This window comes from Bemisia tabaci, chromosome 10 (genome assembly GCF_918797505.1).
Source record: "Bemisia tabaci chromosome 10, PGI_BMITA_v3".
NCBI classification, from domain to species: domain Eukaryota; kingdom Metazoa; phylum Arthropoda; class Insecta; order Hemiptera; family Aleyrodidae; genus Bemisia; species Bemisia tabaci.
In genome coordinates, this window is record NC_092802.1 from 12,700,668 (window position 1) to 12,718,996 (window position 18,329).

At 37.0% G+C, this 18,329-nt stretch overlaps 3 protein-coding genes across 3 annotated transcripts in view; all 3 read right to left on the reverse strand.

The window, feature by feature from the left end:
* The window catches only part of LOC140225603 (peptide transporter family 1-like), a 76,770-nt gene extending 65,887 nt beyond the window's left edge, over positions 1–10,883 (reverse strand). Inside the window, exon 1 of the mRNA XM_072305039.1 lies at positions 10,606–10,883. Coding sequence (XP_072161140.1) covers positions 10,606–10,824 — 219 coding nt within the window. The 5' untranslated portion in view covers positions 10,825–10,883. The remainder of the gene's footprint in view (positions 1–10,605) is intronic.
* On the reverse strand, positions 2,219–8,565 carry LOC109044667 (peptide transporter family 1-like). The gene is made up of 5 exons (XM_072305258.1): positions 8,450–8,565; positions 7,759–7,858; positions 7,176–7,304; positions 5,462–5,569; positions 2,219–2,933 (listed from the first exon to the last, which is right to left on the reverse strand). The coding sequence occupies exons 1-5, from the start codon at positions 8,563–8,565 to the stop codon at positions 2,715–2,717; spliced, it is 672 nt and encodes a 223-aa protein (XP_072161359.1). The 3' UTR covers positions 2,219–2,714.
* Positions 10,884–14,554: 3,671 nt separating the features above from the next.
* LOC109044654 (peptide transporter family 1-like) lies at positions 14,555–17,783 on the reverse strand. The gene is made up of 5 exons (XM_072305318.1): positions 17,742–17,783; positions 16,970–17,048; positions 15,977–16,118; positions 15,027–15,110; positions 14,555–14,558 (listed from the first exon to the last, which is right to left on the reverse strand). The coding sequence occupies exons 1-5, from the start codon at positions 17,781–17,783 to the stop codon at positions 14,555–14,557; spliced, it is 351 nt and encodes a 116-aa protein (XP_072161419.1).
* Positions 17,784–18,329: the final 546 nt, after the last annotated feature.

The window sequence follows — 18,329 nt, forward strand, 5'->3', positions numbered from 1 at the left end:
TGAAGGATTACTTATTTTTTCCATTTACGGACAATTATTATTCTATGCTCTAATAAAGTATAAAAAGAAAATTGGCTAAGGCTAAAATCAAACTAAATTAAAAACTCAATTCGCTTACGTATCTAATTGCCAGACTAGTTTCGGGAGCTTCAATCGTCTCCCATCTTCAGTGGTTGTTGACTGATTCGGAATTCGTAATAAATATAAAATTAATATAAATATTCGGAATAAATTGTTCTGGATGCGAGAAAGTGTACATCGGACAAACGAAAAGAGATATCGAAACAAGAGCTAAAGAGCACGCTAGGAACATAAAAAACGAAGAAACAACAAAATCAGCAGTGGCAAAGCATTTTTGGGAGGCAAAACACAGCATAGAATTAAAACCTGAATTACTCAAATCAGTCACCAAAGTCAGTCAACTAAACACAGCAGAGAAGTTATATATTTTTAAACACCGCGCGAACGTTTTAAATGAGGATTTGGACGGACTAGACAACATCCTGTTCCGAGCATTGGAGTCCAAAGTTCAGCCACATGCGTGCAATGCGACCACGAATTCCGAATCAGTCAACAACCACTGAAGATGGGAGACGATTGAAGCTCCCGAAACTAGTCTGGCAATTAGATACGTAAGCGAATTGAGTTTTTAATTTAGTTTGATTTTAGCCTTAGTTGATTTAATCGGTTCGCTGTTTTTTAGTTTCGTTCATTGTTTTAATTTTAAGAAAATTGGCTGTCATACCAAGCTTGTTGCTTAAGCAGCTAGCTTAGGATGGCCATGTTTGCAAGGCGACGAAAGAAAGGCTACCAAAGGAGAGGCTTGTTTTGGTTCCTCCTGGGAGGAGTCGAAAAGGAGCCCAGTGAAAGATGTATAAATACGAATCAAATTAAGTAGACAGAAAACCCGATGAGATTCTAAAAGAATCTAAGTATTATAATTAGCTAACTTCTTACCTTTTCAGGAACTCGTTCACCATAGCCGTTGGCAGCCGCCATTTTATGAAGCACATAAAGTCACAGAAGATATGTTTACATCACAAATGAAGAAAACGAAATATACCTCATCATAGGTTGTCTGTACGTTCTACAGCCATAAAAACTTCACAATATAATCCTTATGAAGGGTTAGATAGAGCACGGGACATGTGAAGTTGAGAATTAATGAAAACCGAAAATGAAAGTTCCTTTTTAGAGATATATTCTTAAGAAATTGTGTATAAATTTGTGTGGTTTTTAAATTGGCAACTTTTATCAATCACTCTTCACACGTTGTGCATAAGTGATATCATCCACTTTCATGATTAATACTCTTTTTACTTCGAGTCTATCGGTATTCCTAGAGACATTGTATTATCTAAATCACACCAATAAGTCAAACTCTTGAATATGCAAATCCAGTCACTTAAAGAATGTTAGAGAAGTGACACAGAGCGTCGTTTAAAGCTCACGCCGTTACCACGCATTCACGTGGAAGATTGAGTAAAAAGTGATTTTATTTTACCCCACTGTCATTTAACAAAGCAGTCTTTTCTGGTGGTGTCTCGTCAAAATAGAAATTTCTTTTCAATATCTGGAAGTTTGCTTGTGTGTTTTATTCTCCTCTAAGTATTAACCTGAAAGAGGCCAACTCATTTGAACAATATTTCTCAGCGACTTTTATCATAGGTAAAAATAAGGAGGCCTGTGGTCAGTATTAGCGTGTATTGCTGACTGTTTTAAGTTGGGGAATAAAATAATTGATTATACAGGCCAATGGTATAGTTTCATTTACATACTTTTTTCCGAATACTTTGCGGGATGACTTTTGCAGTAAATATTTCACAAGACAAAAGACAAGGCGATGCCTCGCCTGTGACAAACAAATTGCAGTCTCACTTTATTTGTTGGAGGGAAAACAGATCAACTGTTCCGTTCAAACTGCGTTTGACGGTTTTTTTTTCAAATTTTATGATAATCTTAAACGAATTTAACCCCATAATATTACTTCAGGAAAAAATATATGCAGCAGAATTTTTGAAACAAAGCAATTATGAATGGAGGTTTTTATGAGTAGCTATATCGATCCGTGGCCAGTGGTTTTCATTATTATTTTAGCGATTGTTGAACATTCTTTAGAGTACATCAACTCAACCCTCAACCCTCTAACCTATGAAAACAGGATCGATCATCAGGGCTTTTGCAGCCAACACCATTTTAGTGTGTTAAAAAAAGATTACTTTCTCTTCCCAAAAAAAGGTTTGGTAGAAATTGATTCAAAAGCTAGTTTAAGTGGCATTTGTCCAGTGAAAAGCGGGTTTCAAGTGACAGGCAGCTGTTACGTATTTAACAGTGTAATTTAAACAAGCTGACACTGATTTAAAATTTCTAGTGTTACCAAATCTCCTACGATTAAATAAATTTTTTGGGGGAAAATTAGAAATTTTTTCTCTTCGATTCACGGGTAAGGAATTATTGTGAATAGAATTTTCTATAAATTAGGGGAAATATCCGCAATCTCCATTTCCAATTCCCCTCTCCAAAGTCTACCCCCCACAAACAATGAAAAAGGACACAAACAATCCAAATAAATCTTTTCGTCAAGGAAAAATTTACAATTTTCAATCGTAACAATCTATCCTACTGGTTGCTTTTGCCACTTTGTCATTTTCTTGTAGCGACACAAGTTGCAATTTTTTACTCCTACTCGGATAGTTCGAGCAAATCTACTTTCTTTAATCCAAAGCTTTCGGACACAAAAAGTTGGCTGCTAAGTTTCCCGTTTGATCATAAGGAGTGTCAAATCCAGTCTTATTCTCCGGATCTGGTGGCAACTGAGTTTCCGGTGAGATTGCCTCTTCTGCCTGGTCTCTGTACTTGTATCGGACGGACAGGAAAATTAGTAGAACGGTATTCAAAACCATCAGTCCGGCATAAAACAAAAATTGATAAACCTGCAAAACGGAAACATAGTCACTGAAATGCATGAAGTTAGAAACAAGTTGGATTTTGCAATCGCTAGCGATAGCAATATTCGTCATGGGAACGTTAGCTTCTGGGATATGAAAATGTTAAGGTACAGTTCGTTTGTAGTATCTTCTGAATTGAAGGGGCTATGTAATTTTGTGTTGACATCTCTTTTTTAACATTTTTAATTATTTTCTTTGCATACAAGAAAGCTGTTATGTACCAATTATTTATTTTCGTTGGATTATATATGGTTTTCGGAAGTTAACGCATTTAAGTTTCAGGTTCGCTTTTTCGGCGTAAAGTGTACATAAGGTGTCCCAAAAGCACCGGGACTTGTTCTGTAACTTCGAAAGTAAGATAGATACAGACATGATCTTGATTTCATTTTAAAGATCAACTCAATACCTATCGATTAAAACCAAGATCAGCTCAATCGGATAAAAATTGACCGAGTTATGGCAATTTGAAATCAGCGAGGAAAGTTTACGCCTACGGTTTTTCAGGAAGATTCTTCATCGCCGTAAATCGAAAAGTCGGCCGATAAAGTGATGCTTATTGTGTTTTTTTATTTTCGAGGTGTCATTTATCAACATTTTGTACCATCAAACACAACAGTTGACAGTGCGTATTATTGCAAAGTACTAAAGGAGTTGAGAATGCACATTTCCCGGAAACGGTCGGACTTGAAAGCTTCGTGGATACTCCATCAAGACAATGCGCGGCCTCACACATCGAGCTTAACACGTGAATTTATGAGTAAAAATGGAGTTGAAACAATCCCTCATCCCCCTTATAGCCCTGACTTGGCTCCATGTGATTTTTGGATGTTTCCTGCGCTTAAAAAGGAGCTTCGCGGACGAAGATTCGTATCGAAGACAAAAATCCAGAATGCAATTCAAAACTTCTTCAACTCCATCCCAGAGGAAGAATTCAGGAAAACAATGTTGGATAAGTGGCAAGAGCGCATGAAAAAGTGCATCCGGTTTGATGGACGGTACTTTGAAAAGCAAAAGGAAGTTATGGAAGATTCGGAGGAAAGTGGATACGAATATTAACTTTTTGAATCCTGGTAAGCGAAAAATCTTCCTAAAAACCGTAGGGGTAAACTTTCCTCACTAATTTCAAATTGTCATAACTCGGTCAATTTTTATTCGATTGAGCTGATCTTGGTTTTAATCGATAGGTATTGAGTTGATCTTTAAAATGAGACCAAAATCATGTCTGCATCTATCTTACTTTTGAAGTTACAGAACCAGTCCCGGTACTTTTGGGACACCCTACGTATGATATTTTTACTCTACACATATGCCCAAATACGCATCATAAGGGACCTATGTGCTTCCTAAGTTGCCAAGTATTAATTATTGTTAGATTATTGGTCTAAAACATTCAATACAACCAGTAAAAATTAGCTGTCCCCTACGAGATTCGAACCCCCGCTCGCACAAAAAGTGACGCTCTCCCAGAGTCAGAACAGTGGCTTAGCTAACTGAGCTATCTCGCCGACGGATGTGGTGGAGAAAATGAGAACAGTTAAGTGATCTCGGACGCTGAGCGGGGCTTCACAAAAGACGTCCTTGAGATTTCAACGGTTCGGCCACTGGCGTGATAAGAGACAAATGGATCAAGCGCATTACTCTGTGAGACATTGTTTACCTATGCGGTCATGTGTCACAAGGTTCATCTCAGTATGCATATGCGATCGCGGCAGTAAGCTGAGGCAATATTTCTGTATTCATGGATTAAATCCATCAATCGAGTTCTGATTTTGGCTCATATATCCGTAACGGGTCCTCCAGAGCAATTTTCCACCTTGTACGATGGTTATTATTTCTTTACATCTATGTTTAAAATTTGAGGTGGGATAATGGCGGCTTCTCAAGAGCAACGAGGTAGGCGATCTTTTGCACCAACGAACAGAAAACTGATGGCGAAAAATAGCCAATGAAAACCTCCCAAAAAAAAGAATTTGCCTAAAAACGGAACTTCGTGGTTCTGCGCAGATTTACCAGTCAGACACGACATCTCAAGGTGGAAAAAAACTCGCTGAAAGCGAATTTTAGAAATCAACACAACTTGACGTAGAGACATGATTGGCTAAAAAATACAACGGTTTTTGATACATCGGAAAATCAACCAAAAATCGGAGACTGGGCGAAACGCTCAAGGTCGCAGAGGTATAGGGAATCCCATTGCGAAAGCAACGGAACGATTGTAATATCATGGGGAACTCCGTTCCCATGACAAAAATCATACCGTTCCCTTGAAAGTCCTCAAAGTGATAGTGCTAAAAATGGGTATTCATTATTAACTTGTGTGTGAAGTATAGTCTTTGTTGGTTTCTTTATACGGACACATTGATCATTACAAAATTGTACAGGACTACCTACAGAAAGGCACAATTATAATAGAAATAATATGTGGAATGAAATACTTAAAAAATCATGCTTAACAACGAACGCAGTATTATTGTACAATTTATAATTTTTCATAATCTTCAGAGGTACATTACCTGTCTATTGAATAATTTTGCTGATGAAATTAGCACTACAATAACATTTCCGAGGGAGATAGCCAAGAATGAAATTGAAGATATGATTGATTTCATCCTAACTGGTGCCTATAAAAAAGAAAGAAAATTGAGAGCTGTCCAAAGACCACATTATTAAACTAGGGGCTGTGCCCCCTGGCCGCCACGCGGCTCAACCCCTAGAGGGCGCTTCGCGCTCTTGTAGGCTTGCTTCGACAAAAGAACGACCAAAAAAAGTGAAAAGATTTTCATAGCCGACTCTCATTCGTCCAATCTCCCTCTAGCCGAGAGCGATTGCACCAATGAGAATCGAGTGAAAAAACCGGCATTTATTCCTAGCTTCATGCTAAGACTGAAACAAAAAGGAATGGAGCGTTTTATCGCTTTTTGATAGTCAGTAGCAAGGGAGCGTACCTCCAATTCACTTACCCTGCTAACAGACCAAGATTCAACATTTCCCGCTTAGTTCCGACAGAGCACATAAATTTCATGATCCGCCCTGCGCCGTCCGCAGCACGCATGGCGCACGACCCGCCTCTCATTATTAATTACACTTCATCTAGCGTTGAGAGTTCATTAATTACTTCACACGACCAGTGCGTAATTTTAAAAGTCAAAAATTAAACAAAAAAATTTCAAGATACACGAGTTTCTCCGCCAGAGAGCTCTCCCCACCAGAAATCGTTCACCACCCGCCCGCTAGAGCCGCGGCGTGCTGCCCAGCGCGAAATGCGCACTGACGCCCACAAACCTAAGGGGATACTTCACGCATTGCGCAATGCTTGAAGTATCCCCTTAGGTTTGTAGGCGTCAGTGCGCGCTTCCAGCTGGCGAGCACGCCGCGCCGGCCGCGGCGTGCCATAAACTTGCCCACAATTAATAGGTCAGGGTGTTAAAATGTAGGCAATTTGACATCAAATTAGAAATTAGCGACTCAATAAACATCAGTCACGAAACTTACGTGATCTTTCAGTCATTATCCGACTTATTTCCTCCTTTTCTTGAGTTTTGGACCATAGTGCGCCGCGAACGGCGGCGCTCATAAAATTCTCCCCTGTGCTCAATTGACTTAGTTCGATTTTCTGGTAAATTTGAAATTCTCGCCATTTTTCATTGGTGGGAATTTCAAATAATGCCCCCCTTTTTCAGCTCTCTGGTCTACTCTTATTTTAAAAAAAAAAAAAAAAAAAAAAAAAAAAAAAAAAAACATTTGTCGTATTTTTAAAATCTTATTACAGCGGGGTAATTTAGGACTATCACCTATCGAAAAAAAAGATGCTTGATTGGGTTCCTCCTGGGAGGAGGCGTAGGGGACGCCCAGTGAGAGGTTGGCGACAGGGGGTGTTAAGTGAGATGAGGGAGTGTCAACTCCCTGATAACCTGTGGGAAGACCGAGCTTTGTGGCGATTAGGTGTCGCAAAGCGCCAAAGAGCGCTATAACAGCGACTCGTATGTATGTGTGTACCTATCGATAACCGCAAAAATCATGCAAGTAGGCCCAGGAGAACGCTCAAACGAGCTGTGACAAAAAATAAAAATTTACATTCTTTAAATGAGAGAATTCGCAACTTAGTAGCAAGTATCCTGATTAACCAGATCCGATTTTTTTGAACATGGAATAATGAAATTTCTAAAGTTACATTAAAAGCCTTTCTTTTATTTTTTTTATAAAATGGTGAGCCCTCAGGTGCTTTACCTCGTTGAAAGTGAAGGATAAATACGTGACACTAAAAAATATCTCAGAAATTGCCATCACGATGATTTGAGGGACCATCCATAATATGTGCAATTGCGCCGGTGGAGTGATTGTATGTAGATTGCCAACCTGTGAAATTTTAACATGAATAAGAACAAAAATACACCAGAACTTAGTAACAATAATGCAAAAATTCAACAGAAAGTCACGATAATTACGAGTGGCGAACAAGACAAAAAATTTGCCACTGAACTATGCACGGGGAAATGTGTCCTAGTGAGTATTTAAATCCCCTTAATTGCAAGCAATTTCATGGATATCCAGTTTAACGAGAGTAAAAAACGCATAGAGCTCTTATAATCTGTGTAATCTTTGTTGGGAGAGAGCTGCATATGTGAGGGGTAAATTTACATTGAGGTCAGTAGTAATACTAAATTGACAATTTTCTCGGAAAGGAACTTCAAACATGGATTTATCGCAAACAAGAGGTAAAAATATGTCACTCCGAAGTTGGAAGAATGGTATCATGATATCGGGTAAATCTTTTTATACAAATCTACCAGTGAGATCAAAGGCTACTTACGATTTTGGAATGAACTTTTTGAAGCACCAAAGTATAAACTCCACCGCTCTCGATGAGAAGATCTGATAAAATTTTCGTGCTTCCGAACATAATTTGATACCTGAAATTACAAGATACATTCGAAATTCAGGAGTAACTTGAAACATTGGGCATTACTCCGGCGAAAATCCTCAAGTACTTTTGACTCGGCCTCAGACCTCATGATTTCGTAACAACCGGATGTATGGGGGATTTTTTGTCTACAATCATAGTGACGTATGGAAATCAAAAACAAACGTTGGACGTTTTCTGAGTATGACGACTTAAATAATTAAAAAGACCCAAAGACAGTAGAGTAATGAAGCCTTGTATAGTTATGGCAAGAGCATTCCTTTCCCTTGCACCTTTTCAATTTCATATGCCTGCCTTCCTGTTACATTTTACCATCCCTACAGTATCCCGCATCGCGTTATTTCAAAGATCTTAATAGAGATGTGACTGATAGAACATCATTACCTAAATACTTTCTGAATTGGCGCTCAATTAATGTACCGTTGGCACGATTAATCGATGATTTGACAAAAATCGTACATCGCGCCGAGCGCTACATTCTATAAATTTACTACCTATCAAATCATTGAACAATGTGCGGACACTTTAGCGAGTTATTTTTAAAATTACAACAGATTACAACAAATATTATCAATCTTACCTGCCAGTTGTAATTTCACTCAGCGGCGTTGCCAATTGTGATGCCATGAGCTGGAGCTTGAATATGTCCTCGTACTGGTTCTTTAACGTAAGAGGACCATCAAGGTTGTGAATCATCCTTCAGTAAAAAAGTCATATCAAATTGTTACCAAGATTCTCCGTTAGAAAATTATAAAGAGGGTATTGAATTGAATGTACAGGACTTTTGTAACTTTTTATATGTGTAACCGTAAAAGGAAAAAACGAGCCTAAATTGTTTTCACTTACTCGTAGTTTTGTAATAATTCAATGAAGTATTTTTTTTAAAGATTTTATAATCACCTAAGTCGAGGCGCATTTGTCAAAGATTTCGAAACGTCATCAAATCCTGGAACTCTCTTGATTTCAGCAATCTCGCCTGAAACACCCAGAATGTATGACGAACCCTGAAATAGTGGAAATTGACCGGTAGTGTCATGACAACAAAACACATGTAGCCGGATTCGGGAAAAGGGGCCTCAATTTTACAAAAAACTCAAAACTGGATAGCAGTGCACTGCATGTAAAAGTGTTTCGTTGAAAGTAAGCCTACTCTTGAATGGCCATAATTGATAATAAAAAAAAAAATTGGCAAAAGACTTTTGTAGTTTAACATGTGAGAATGGGAAACTTGAAAATTCCATGCAAGATGGCCAATTTTCACAAAAGGCCATTAAATATGGCGCATCTATGTCATAACCTTTAAAGGTGTCCCAGGGTAATGGGCAAGAACCCGCTTTTAAAGAGTCCAAAGACTCCAAGGAATTGCAAATGCGCCGGATTAGCAGGAAAAAGATTGAAGTGATGTACTACAGCAGTCAAGTCGCTATTTCCTCTCATATTCCACTGAGGTTTGTTCAAATAAAACGTATTTTGATGTAGAGTTGTTGATTGTTTGCTACAGATAACATGAATGAGATCAGGTTCTTTGTTTCTGAATATACAGTTTTGACTTCCCTACTGTTTCCATACACGAAGAGTAATTTGACGGAAGTCGTAAGAACCCGTGCAGGCTTCTGATGGATGCTCGGATGACATCATTCGGTTCGAACGCGAAAGAGGGGAGTTTTAAATTTGGAGGGAAAATCAAGTTTTTTTCAAATTGCATATTTTTTCGGTTTCTGAGTTAGGTACTTTTTTCGCGTTTTTAATGTGCGCATCGTGCTCTCTTTCGCATCATTCACACTGCAGGAAAAATCCAGGTAAGTCAAAATCCGTTCATAACTTAGTGACCTATTGTCCAGTTTGATGAGTTCTCATGATCACTGATTTTAATTCTTAAGTGATTCGACCTCGTCCAGCCTGAACTCAAAATCTATATTTTGACAATAATTGCTGGATAAAATGCAACTTAAACGCCCTGAGGTATTAAATAAACGATTCAACCCCACGTAAACTTACTCTTCACATCTTTGTCTTCTTAACCCGCTCTTCAAAAAGAAGATTTTCTTCCGTCCAGTTAAGAGGCATATGAGTGTCGTTGCAAGGGAGCCCCAGATTCAACACGAGTTTTTCATGCAGGGATCTAGTCCCATTTACTTGGATGTCAGCCCACTGAAGTGCAACCAAGCGGTGGGACGAGATAGCGGCCATGTATTGGAGGATCCAGTTCAACTTGACAACGGGAGACCATTGAAGATCCGCAACTGGCCCAATCCTGGAGCAGGCAATTTTGCATACGACGGCTAAAATTGAATTTGAAAAACAATCAATAATTATTGGAAAAGCATTACTACCCCGTTAAGCTAGTCTATTCTCGTGGGATATTTTTCTAAGAAGCTGGCAACATTGCCGTGCTAAGGAAGAACGCCGTATTAATATCCGAACGTTGCCAAATTTCTCCCGTGTAAAAAATTTATTTTTTGAGAACTTTATAAACATTTTTCCTTGAAATTTTCGGACACTGTAGATTAAATTGCAAATTAAATTCTCTAAAAAATTGAGAGAAAATTCTCCTTAAGTCTTCTTGAAAATTTGTACTTTATCACACGAAATTTGACAATAGCTGAGGGCTTGAAAAATTGGAAAGAAAATATTCATATCTTCACCAAGAAATTCGTGTTTTGTCAAAGGAAATTTGGCAACGGCGGGGGTTTCATACGGCGTTTTTCCTTAGCACGGCAGTATACTTTTACCTACCTCGAGTCTATACTCAACGTAACTTGACATGAGGAATGCGCAGGCGCAAGTCAACGCCCCGGTGGTGATGTATTGCAGTGGACTTTTAACACCGATTTTCCCCAGCATTGGATAGACAATGATCTCAAAAATTGGGATGAGGATGACTACAAATAGAGGGCTCAATAATCCTAACTGGTCCGGTTTGATAGTAAACCAGTTTGGCACGACACCATCCATCTGAGACGCCTGAAAAATCCAACTTGACCCCTGTGGTGGACAAACGAACAAAAAGAAAATTGAATCAGTGAGAGCAAACACACACCAACTCGGTAAATTGGAAATGCTCAATTTCCATTAAAGACAGTAATTATTCATGAAAGTCATTGAAGTTAGCGCATCTGTTCTAACTTTGACCTTTACAGTGTCCATAAGTGCTTGTCTTTCGGCAGCCAAAATCTATTTCTTAAACTAACTTCTCCGCCTATTCTGCAGTCTATTGTGTGTCTTGATTATTTTCATTTTTCCGAGTTGGTTGTGGTTTGGAGCAAGGGGGATTCCAAGGGCACGAGAGTAGTGTACTACTGAATTAAGACGATAATCACTAATAAACAACAGATTTTAAGCCAAATCTAGAGAAGTAGCATGAGATGAGCAAAACTTGAATTTTGGAAATCTAGTAAAAAATGTTCTGAACATTTTGAAAATTTTGAAAAAACGATATGCACATTTAGGAGGTCTCAGAGCTTGTAGTATAAATTCCACCGTTAACCAAGGCCACCTTTCTCGTGGATTACTGGAAAAAAAAAACACATTGGATCTAGTGTCCAGACTCTTGAAAACATTGACAAGAAAAGAGACTCTTGATTCAATCAGATTTATGCTTAAATCAAAAGGAAATCCGCTCAAATTAAGAGGCTTGGTTCTTGATTTAAAGCTTAAATCTGATTGAATCAAGAGTATTTTTTCTTGACGATGTTTTTAAGAGTCTGGACTCTAGATCCGATGTGTTTTCTTTTCAGTGTTCCCCTTCTCTTCCTCCTTTTTTTCGAACATCAAGTTTTCGGCATTTTTCGAATTTCTTCAAGTTGAGGTACTAAAAAAGTACTGAATTTTTTGGTTGATGATGGAATTTCTTGGGCATGTACTGAAAAATTACTATAAAAGTATTAATTTTTGACCAGCCTGTTTTAGTAGATACCCTAACGATTGAAGCATTGCCTGTTTCAAAAAGTTCCCAAAATTCCGAAAAAAGGAAAAAGAATCCTGGAAACAAAATAAAATTAGGAAAATGGAGAATTTGCACGTAAATTTTGTGTTTCTTCATCTGAGAGTAGATTTCGCAGTATTTTTTTAAAATTGTGATTTTGAAAGGGAAAATGTATAGAAATAGATCTAAAAGTAAGAAATTGCACCGTCTAATGACGTCATCTGGTTGCATTTTCAATTTAAACACATGTGTTTCAGATCAAATGATTTTGTCTTATCCTTGCCATTATTTCTCAATTCAAGTACCAAGGATATCCTCGTGTTCAGTTCACTCAGTAGTTTCCACTTAAACACGAAATTCATAAAACTTCAAGCATCTCCAAGTTCCTCATTCAGCCTTAAAATCTTTAATGAATAGAATATGTTTTTGGTGCATGTTGTTCAGATCCAAAAAAAACCCCTTTAATCAGAGACATAAAACTATTCAGTCCGTTGATTGAGGGCAATATGAACGCTCTGAAACTTTCGAGTTGGTTTTTTTTCTAGTGCAGATATTTTTACTAGTAATTGATTAATTCCACTATATTAACTTATACCTGTTGTTCACTGAGAGCCCAATATAAAGGCACTGGAATGAACGTCGGAAGTAGCCGAATCATTTCTCGAGTGTCCTTCAACAGTCGTTGATCAAATTTATCTTTTGCGTAATCCAGCCAATAAGATGGTTTTTTCCGCCAGCTTTGCACATGATAGCTTTTTTCCTAGTGCATACTGAAAAAAAATAATTAGCAAATAACTTAGGAAATTGTATCATGTATGTCAACTCTCCAACTCCTCAAATGTTCAATTTTTTTTTCTTAATTGTCATAGAGATCTTTTGGACTAAATCCTGGTAACAAAGGCTGGTAACAATACGTATTATAAAACGAGAACTTTCACCAGTTTAGCGCCAATTATATACATTAGAATTATGTATTAGCATAACTATATTCTCGGTTAAAATAAAGTATTCAGAGGTATTCCTATGATGCCTTCATAGAACTACCCACCGTACCAAAAACAAGTTATTCTATGATGCCGCAATCACACGCTGAATGTGGGAGCTGAAAGTGGGAGCTGAATGTGGCTTGAATGTGGAAGTCATCGGCCCGATGCCTGAATTGCGCGCGTCACACGCAAAATTCAGTAACGATTCTCAGCAACCATCGGACTAATGTTGAATCTGTCTGAACTATTCAAGTAGATTTGATGCACATCTGGATGAAAATAACTCGAATTTGCTAAATTTCAGCCGTCGGGCGATGACTGTTGACTTCCACATTCAGCCGCTAAATTCAGCGTGTGATTGCGGCATGAGGATTTCATCTTTTAAATTATCAGATTTGAAGCTATGCCACATTATCATATTACGTTGGCAAGGCTTAAGATTGTAAAGCTTAAAGATAATAATTTCTGATTTTAGTATAAAGAAAGTATCGTTCGTTTAGTATAATTGGATGGGAAGATGGTTCATTTGTTTTTCGATGAGTAAATTCATATATTGGACCGCTTTTTCCTGGAGAATAAGTGAAAGGTATGTTATATTTTAAAACAATTTAACAGCACTCACAAATATACATTTCATTGCCTCGACCAATATATTTCCTTCTGGCTCTTTCATCCTGTACCAAGGTTTCCCGCATACAAACAATACTGGAACAATTAAGATCAGTTTTTTAAACGTGTATATTGCTAAACCTTAGGATACTCCCCTAAAACTAGGATTTTGTAAAATACCACAGCATATAGACATGTAGTAAAAAATTACTGAAATATCATAGAATCTCCTTTTTTTAAAAAAATAAAAACAAATTATCTGTGATTAAAAGAAATTTTTTGAGGTAAACACGTTTCTTAATTTAAATAATGGATTTTAGGTTAAAGAAATATATTTTTTTTCAAAAAGGTTTTTTTTTCTATTCAAAGAAAATTGAATTTGTTATCGATGACGAAGTGCCATTTCTTTGAACTAAAAGTACAACTAATTTGAATTTTCCAAAAAAAATTCCTTCACAAAAATGATGTACTTGGATGAAAAGAAAAATTTATTTTTTTCAAAAACTGTATTTAAATCGAAAATAATCGTTTACAATTAAATAAAAATTATTTGCAACGATTTTTCTCGGTTCATGGCAGTTTATCTCAAGAAGATTTGATTTAAAATGGAATTTCATGAGATTAAAAACAGCGTTACTGCGCATGCAGTAACGAGAATCGGCACTGCTTACCAAGAGCCAAGAACATGAGGAAAGCAGGAACTCCAAATGCAAGAGGGTAGCAGGACGGCTGATCGAGGCATTTGACATCCTGCCTCAAGATAGGGGACACGATAGAGGCCAAAAGTGACCCTATGCTAATGGTAAAGTAAAATACTGAAAAAAAAGTCGCCATCTGTTTTGCTTGTTGCGGGAGTACAAACTGCTCTCCGCCTAATGTGCTTATACATGGTTTCATCAAACCAGCTCCTGTTGCCACCAATACTAGTCCAACGAACGTAAAAATTCTGAAGGAAAAGAGTCGTAACATTATTACATGTCAGCAAAAACGACTCAAACAACTATATTTAATACAAAAATATGACCGTTATAGTACACCTACTGTCTAAAAATTTTCTGATTTGAGTGTAATCGGAAGAAAACTCACTGAAATTTTGGAGATAAAATCGAATTAAAATACGATTTGTGAGTGGAATTTTTGCAACTCTAAATATACTTACGTTTTTCTACCTGGAACACGAAAAATTTATAATTTGGGAATGGTTTTTACAGTTACATTATCACAGTGAATCAGGGCAAGGGTCCCAACTTAGAAGTAATATTTTTAATAGTCTACGTCCCCCCCCCCCCCCCAATTTCAACAAACGCGACAAATGCGTTTCTTTTTAATTATGGAAAATATAATTGATGATGAGTAAATCAGTCAAAATGAAATAGAAATCTGGGAGCTATGTTAAAGTTAAGGATAAATGTTATGTCTAAGAATCTCTAATATAAAGTGTTCGATTGTCACGTTGCATGATCTAGGAATTTCCTCCACCATACTTTTCCGTTTGAAATGGAGAAGAATTTTTGATAACTTAGAAATTCGTTTTTCTAGCTGTTTGATTTTCTGACACCCTTACGAGTACATTTCCAACTACTTCGAAAGAATGAATTGAAGTGAAAATTTGTGCTACAGCCCTATGACATAAATACCTTGAAGATGATATCCATGGGGTTGATGCAAGAGCTACGGTCAAGTTTCCCACAGTGTGGACTATCGATGAATAAGCAATAGTTCTGCAATAAAAAAGAGGAGGAGGAAAAAACAGTATGATGAGGAGAGATGTTTCATAGATCGAATTCCACAATGCACATCGGCTTAAAGTAAATCCAATCTAACACACTTTGTGATAAAGAAAACAAGTTTTTCATATGAGCAAATATGCGATATGAGGGGCTTGGAGGACAAGGCGCGTACGTTCAGTTTTTGAAAAATTGAGATCACTGGAAAAAAAACACATTGGATCTAGAGTCCAGACTCTTAAAACATCGACAAGAAAAAATACTCTTGATTCAATCGGATTTTTGCTTAAATCAAGAGCCAATCCTCTTAATTGGAGCGGATTTCCTTTTGATTTAAGCAAAACTCTGATTGAATCAAGAGTATTTTTTCTTGTCAATGTTTTCAAGAGTCTGAACTCTAGATCCAATGTGTTTTTTTTTCCAGTGATATTTACGATTTCCTCATGGTGAAAAGAAAGTTCAAACTGACTTTTTGATGCTTAAAAATTGAAATAAGGGAGAAAATTTTTCACAGAGTATGCATTGAGACTAGTTTTACTTGAAATCATTATTACCTCATTTTTTCAAAAACTTGTCCTTCAAGTCCCTCGTATGCACAATAAATAGAAATGGTATTCTAAGATTGCGGGAGGAGAGGAGAGAGGAATGGAGAGAGAAATAGAGTAATGGGAAAGAGTCTAAAGTAACAACCAATTTTTTAGACAAACAGTTGATGGTAAGTATACCTTTGGTAGTTGACAGATATTCTCAAAAATGAAGTCTGAATAACCATAATTCGTTTTATCAAGATGTTTAAAATTTTTAGCGATTTTTGTTTTTTTTTAAAAAAAAATATGTAAATTAATAAAATGACCACGTACTGGTATTTTCCAATGTAAGAATCTGCTAAAATACCACCTAAAATTGGAAATGCGAAGTTGAAAAACATGAAACCATGGTAAATTGAGACTGCTTCACTTTCTCTAAAGTGTAGAGCGTTTCGTAGGTATAAAGACAAAATTTCTGAAAAAAAAAAAAACAAAACAAAAAGTGCGTAAAATGCAGTTTAGTACAAAGTTCCAACAGATCTATTGTTGAAACCTTTAAAATTCATAATTAAAAGCTTTGCCATCTGTAGACTGGGAGCGATAAATTATTCATTGATCTAACATAATTGAGTCTCCACTTCACTTCAGGTGCCGTATAGCAAATAGTTGCTTTGGTGCCGAATAAAGTGTATGTACTACTACTACCACAAATAAGCACTAACTGTGAGCAGACATCGAAAACTTTAAATAAATTGCTCTCTCATGAATTTTTTATGGTTTTGATTTTTATGATTTTCTACAAAAATAATGACATACAGGAACAAACTAGCTGAAGTTTTTTATTACAAATTGGATAGATTCATGAGCTTGAGGCGTTGGGCACAGTTTTGGGCACAGGGGATTTGGTCGAAGTTTTTAACTTACTGCCAACCTCTGTTACAACAAAACGAAATTCCCTCTGGGCGACGGCGCGCCTTGACATTTATTAGTTTTCTTGCTGGCAGCAGTGGCAGCATTGACCACATCCAAAATTCTCGACTCACCTTGGAAGGTGGGTCGAAAATTGGATGGATGCAAACGTTGGCCATAATTCTTCAAGCAACTGAGTGTAGTTCTTGAGTTCAGCAGAGTGTTCCATTGGTTTGCAGCCCTACCAATCTAGTTAAAAAGTCGACCAAATCCACTCGCCAAGATTCACCTGGGTATCGAAATGCGGAATATTTTCTTAACCGTTTAAAAAAAGTTCAAAAAAAATTAAAGAACTCATTAAACTTTTATTTTAAAGCACCTATGTTTTCCGAACAAATTCAACAACAATATACTTACTTCGTAATCCGAAAAATGAGTATCTCTCGCAGAACTCATTACTGATAATGAAGAAGACAGACTTTGGATACTTGAGAGACTGCAAAAAATAAAAACAGTTCATCATAAACGGGATTCTTGAAGGAACTATTTACTTTTTTCATGCGTAGACTATTATTATTCTATTTTCCAATAATGTGTAAAATGAAAATTGGCTGCTTAAGCAGCTAGCTTGGTATGGTCATGTATGCAGGATGACGGGGGAAAATCTGCCAAAGAAGATGCTTGGTTGGGTTCCTCCTGGGAGGAGACGAAAAGGACGCCCGGTGACAGGGTTGTGACAGTGGGTTTCACATAAAATGAGGGAATGCCAACTCCCTTAAGGCTTTGGGGGACAGCAGTGGCGTGGCGTGCTTTGCGATATATCGATTGCTATGCCGTTTACACCTATGGAAAAGGATCGATAAACAGGGTGTTCGCAGCGAACACCTTAATAATCGATACTTTACCATAGATTTAAATTGCATAACAATCGATATATCGGTATTCACGCCACGTTACTGGGGGACAGTGAAGGCTATGAGTTTCAGATCGCCAGAGGGCATTGCGAAAGGGACTTTTACGTGCGTGAGAAGAAAGTGAAGAGAAGAAGAGAAAAACTACAACCACATAAGAAGAAATACCGAGAGTCCCAATGGCTTTACTTCAATAGATGTACGAATTAATTTAATTAGATAGAAAAATCGACGAGATTCCTGAAGAATTTAAGTATTATGATTAGCTAACTTTTTACCTTTTCAGGAACTTTTTCACCATGATTATAGGCAGCTGTCATTTTATGAAGCACAGGAAACTCACAGAAGATATTTTTATATCACGAAAGAAGAGAACGAAATTATAGGTTGTCTGTACGTTCTAAAGCCATAAAAAATACAAAATATTATCCTTATGACGTGTCAGATGTAGCGCGGCACGTAAGATGTTGAAAATGAAAGAAAGGTGAAAATGAATTTTTTTTTTTTTTTTCGAGATGTATCCTCAGAGAATCTTTTATCACTAAGACGTTACTTTGTTATCTAAATCCCAACCCATTACAGCGATTGAGTTACTAAATAATCTAAAAGAGGTTAGAGGACTTAACAGAAAGAAACCTTGGGAGCTTGTCACCAACCCTGACACTGATTTCTGAGACAAAACTATTTTTAGGATCAAATTATTTACGTCAACTCATCTCACCTGAAACTCACTCATTAATCCATTGACTCTTTATGAATGTCTTTACTGATTCCGAGTCCTGAACTCTAAATATTTAAAATTATATAATTGACTAACTGTAGCTAGTCAATTATTTTACCACTTTCTTTCTTAACTCTTATGATAT

What these genes read in the sequence shown, in the direction of transcription:
- LOC109044667 (XM_072305258.1), bottom strand. Translation starts at nt 8,565, where the DNA reads ATGATTCACAACCTTGATGGTCCTCTTACGTTAAAGAACCAGTACGAG. An exon ending in AAAAAGTTCATTCCAAAATC is followed by an intron (nt 7,305 to 7,758) that starts GTAAGTAGCCTT and finishes AAAATTTCACAG; the next exon opens with GTTGGCAATCTACATACAAT. An exon ending in TATCCTTCACTTTCAACGAG is followed by an intron (nt 5,570 to 7,175) that starts GTAAAGCACCTG and finishes TCTTTTTTATAG; the next exon opens with GCACCAGTTAGGATGAAATC.
- LOC109044654 (XM_072305318.1), bottom strand. Translation starts at nt 17,783, where the DNA reads ATGACAGCTGCCTATAATCATGGTGAAAAAGTTCCTGAAAAG. An exon ending in CTCATTTTTCGGATTACGAA is followed by an intron (nt 16,119 to 16,969) that starts GTAAGTATATTG and finishes TTTTTTTTTCAG; the next exon opens with AAATTTTGTCTTTATACCTA. An exon ending in TCTTACATTGGAAAATACCA is followed by an intron (nt 15,111 to 15,976) that starts GTACGTGGTCAT and finishes TTTTTATTGCAG; the next exon opens with AACTATTGCTTATTCATCGA.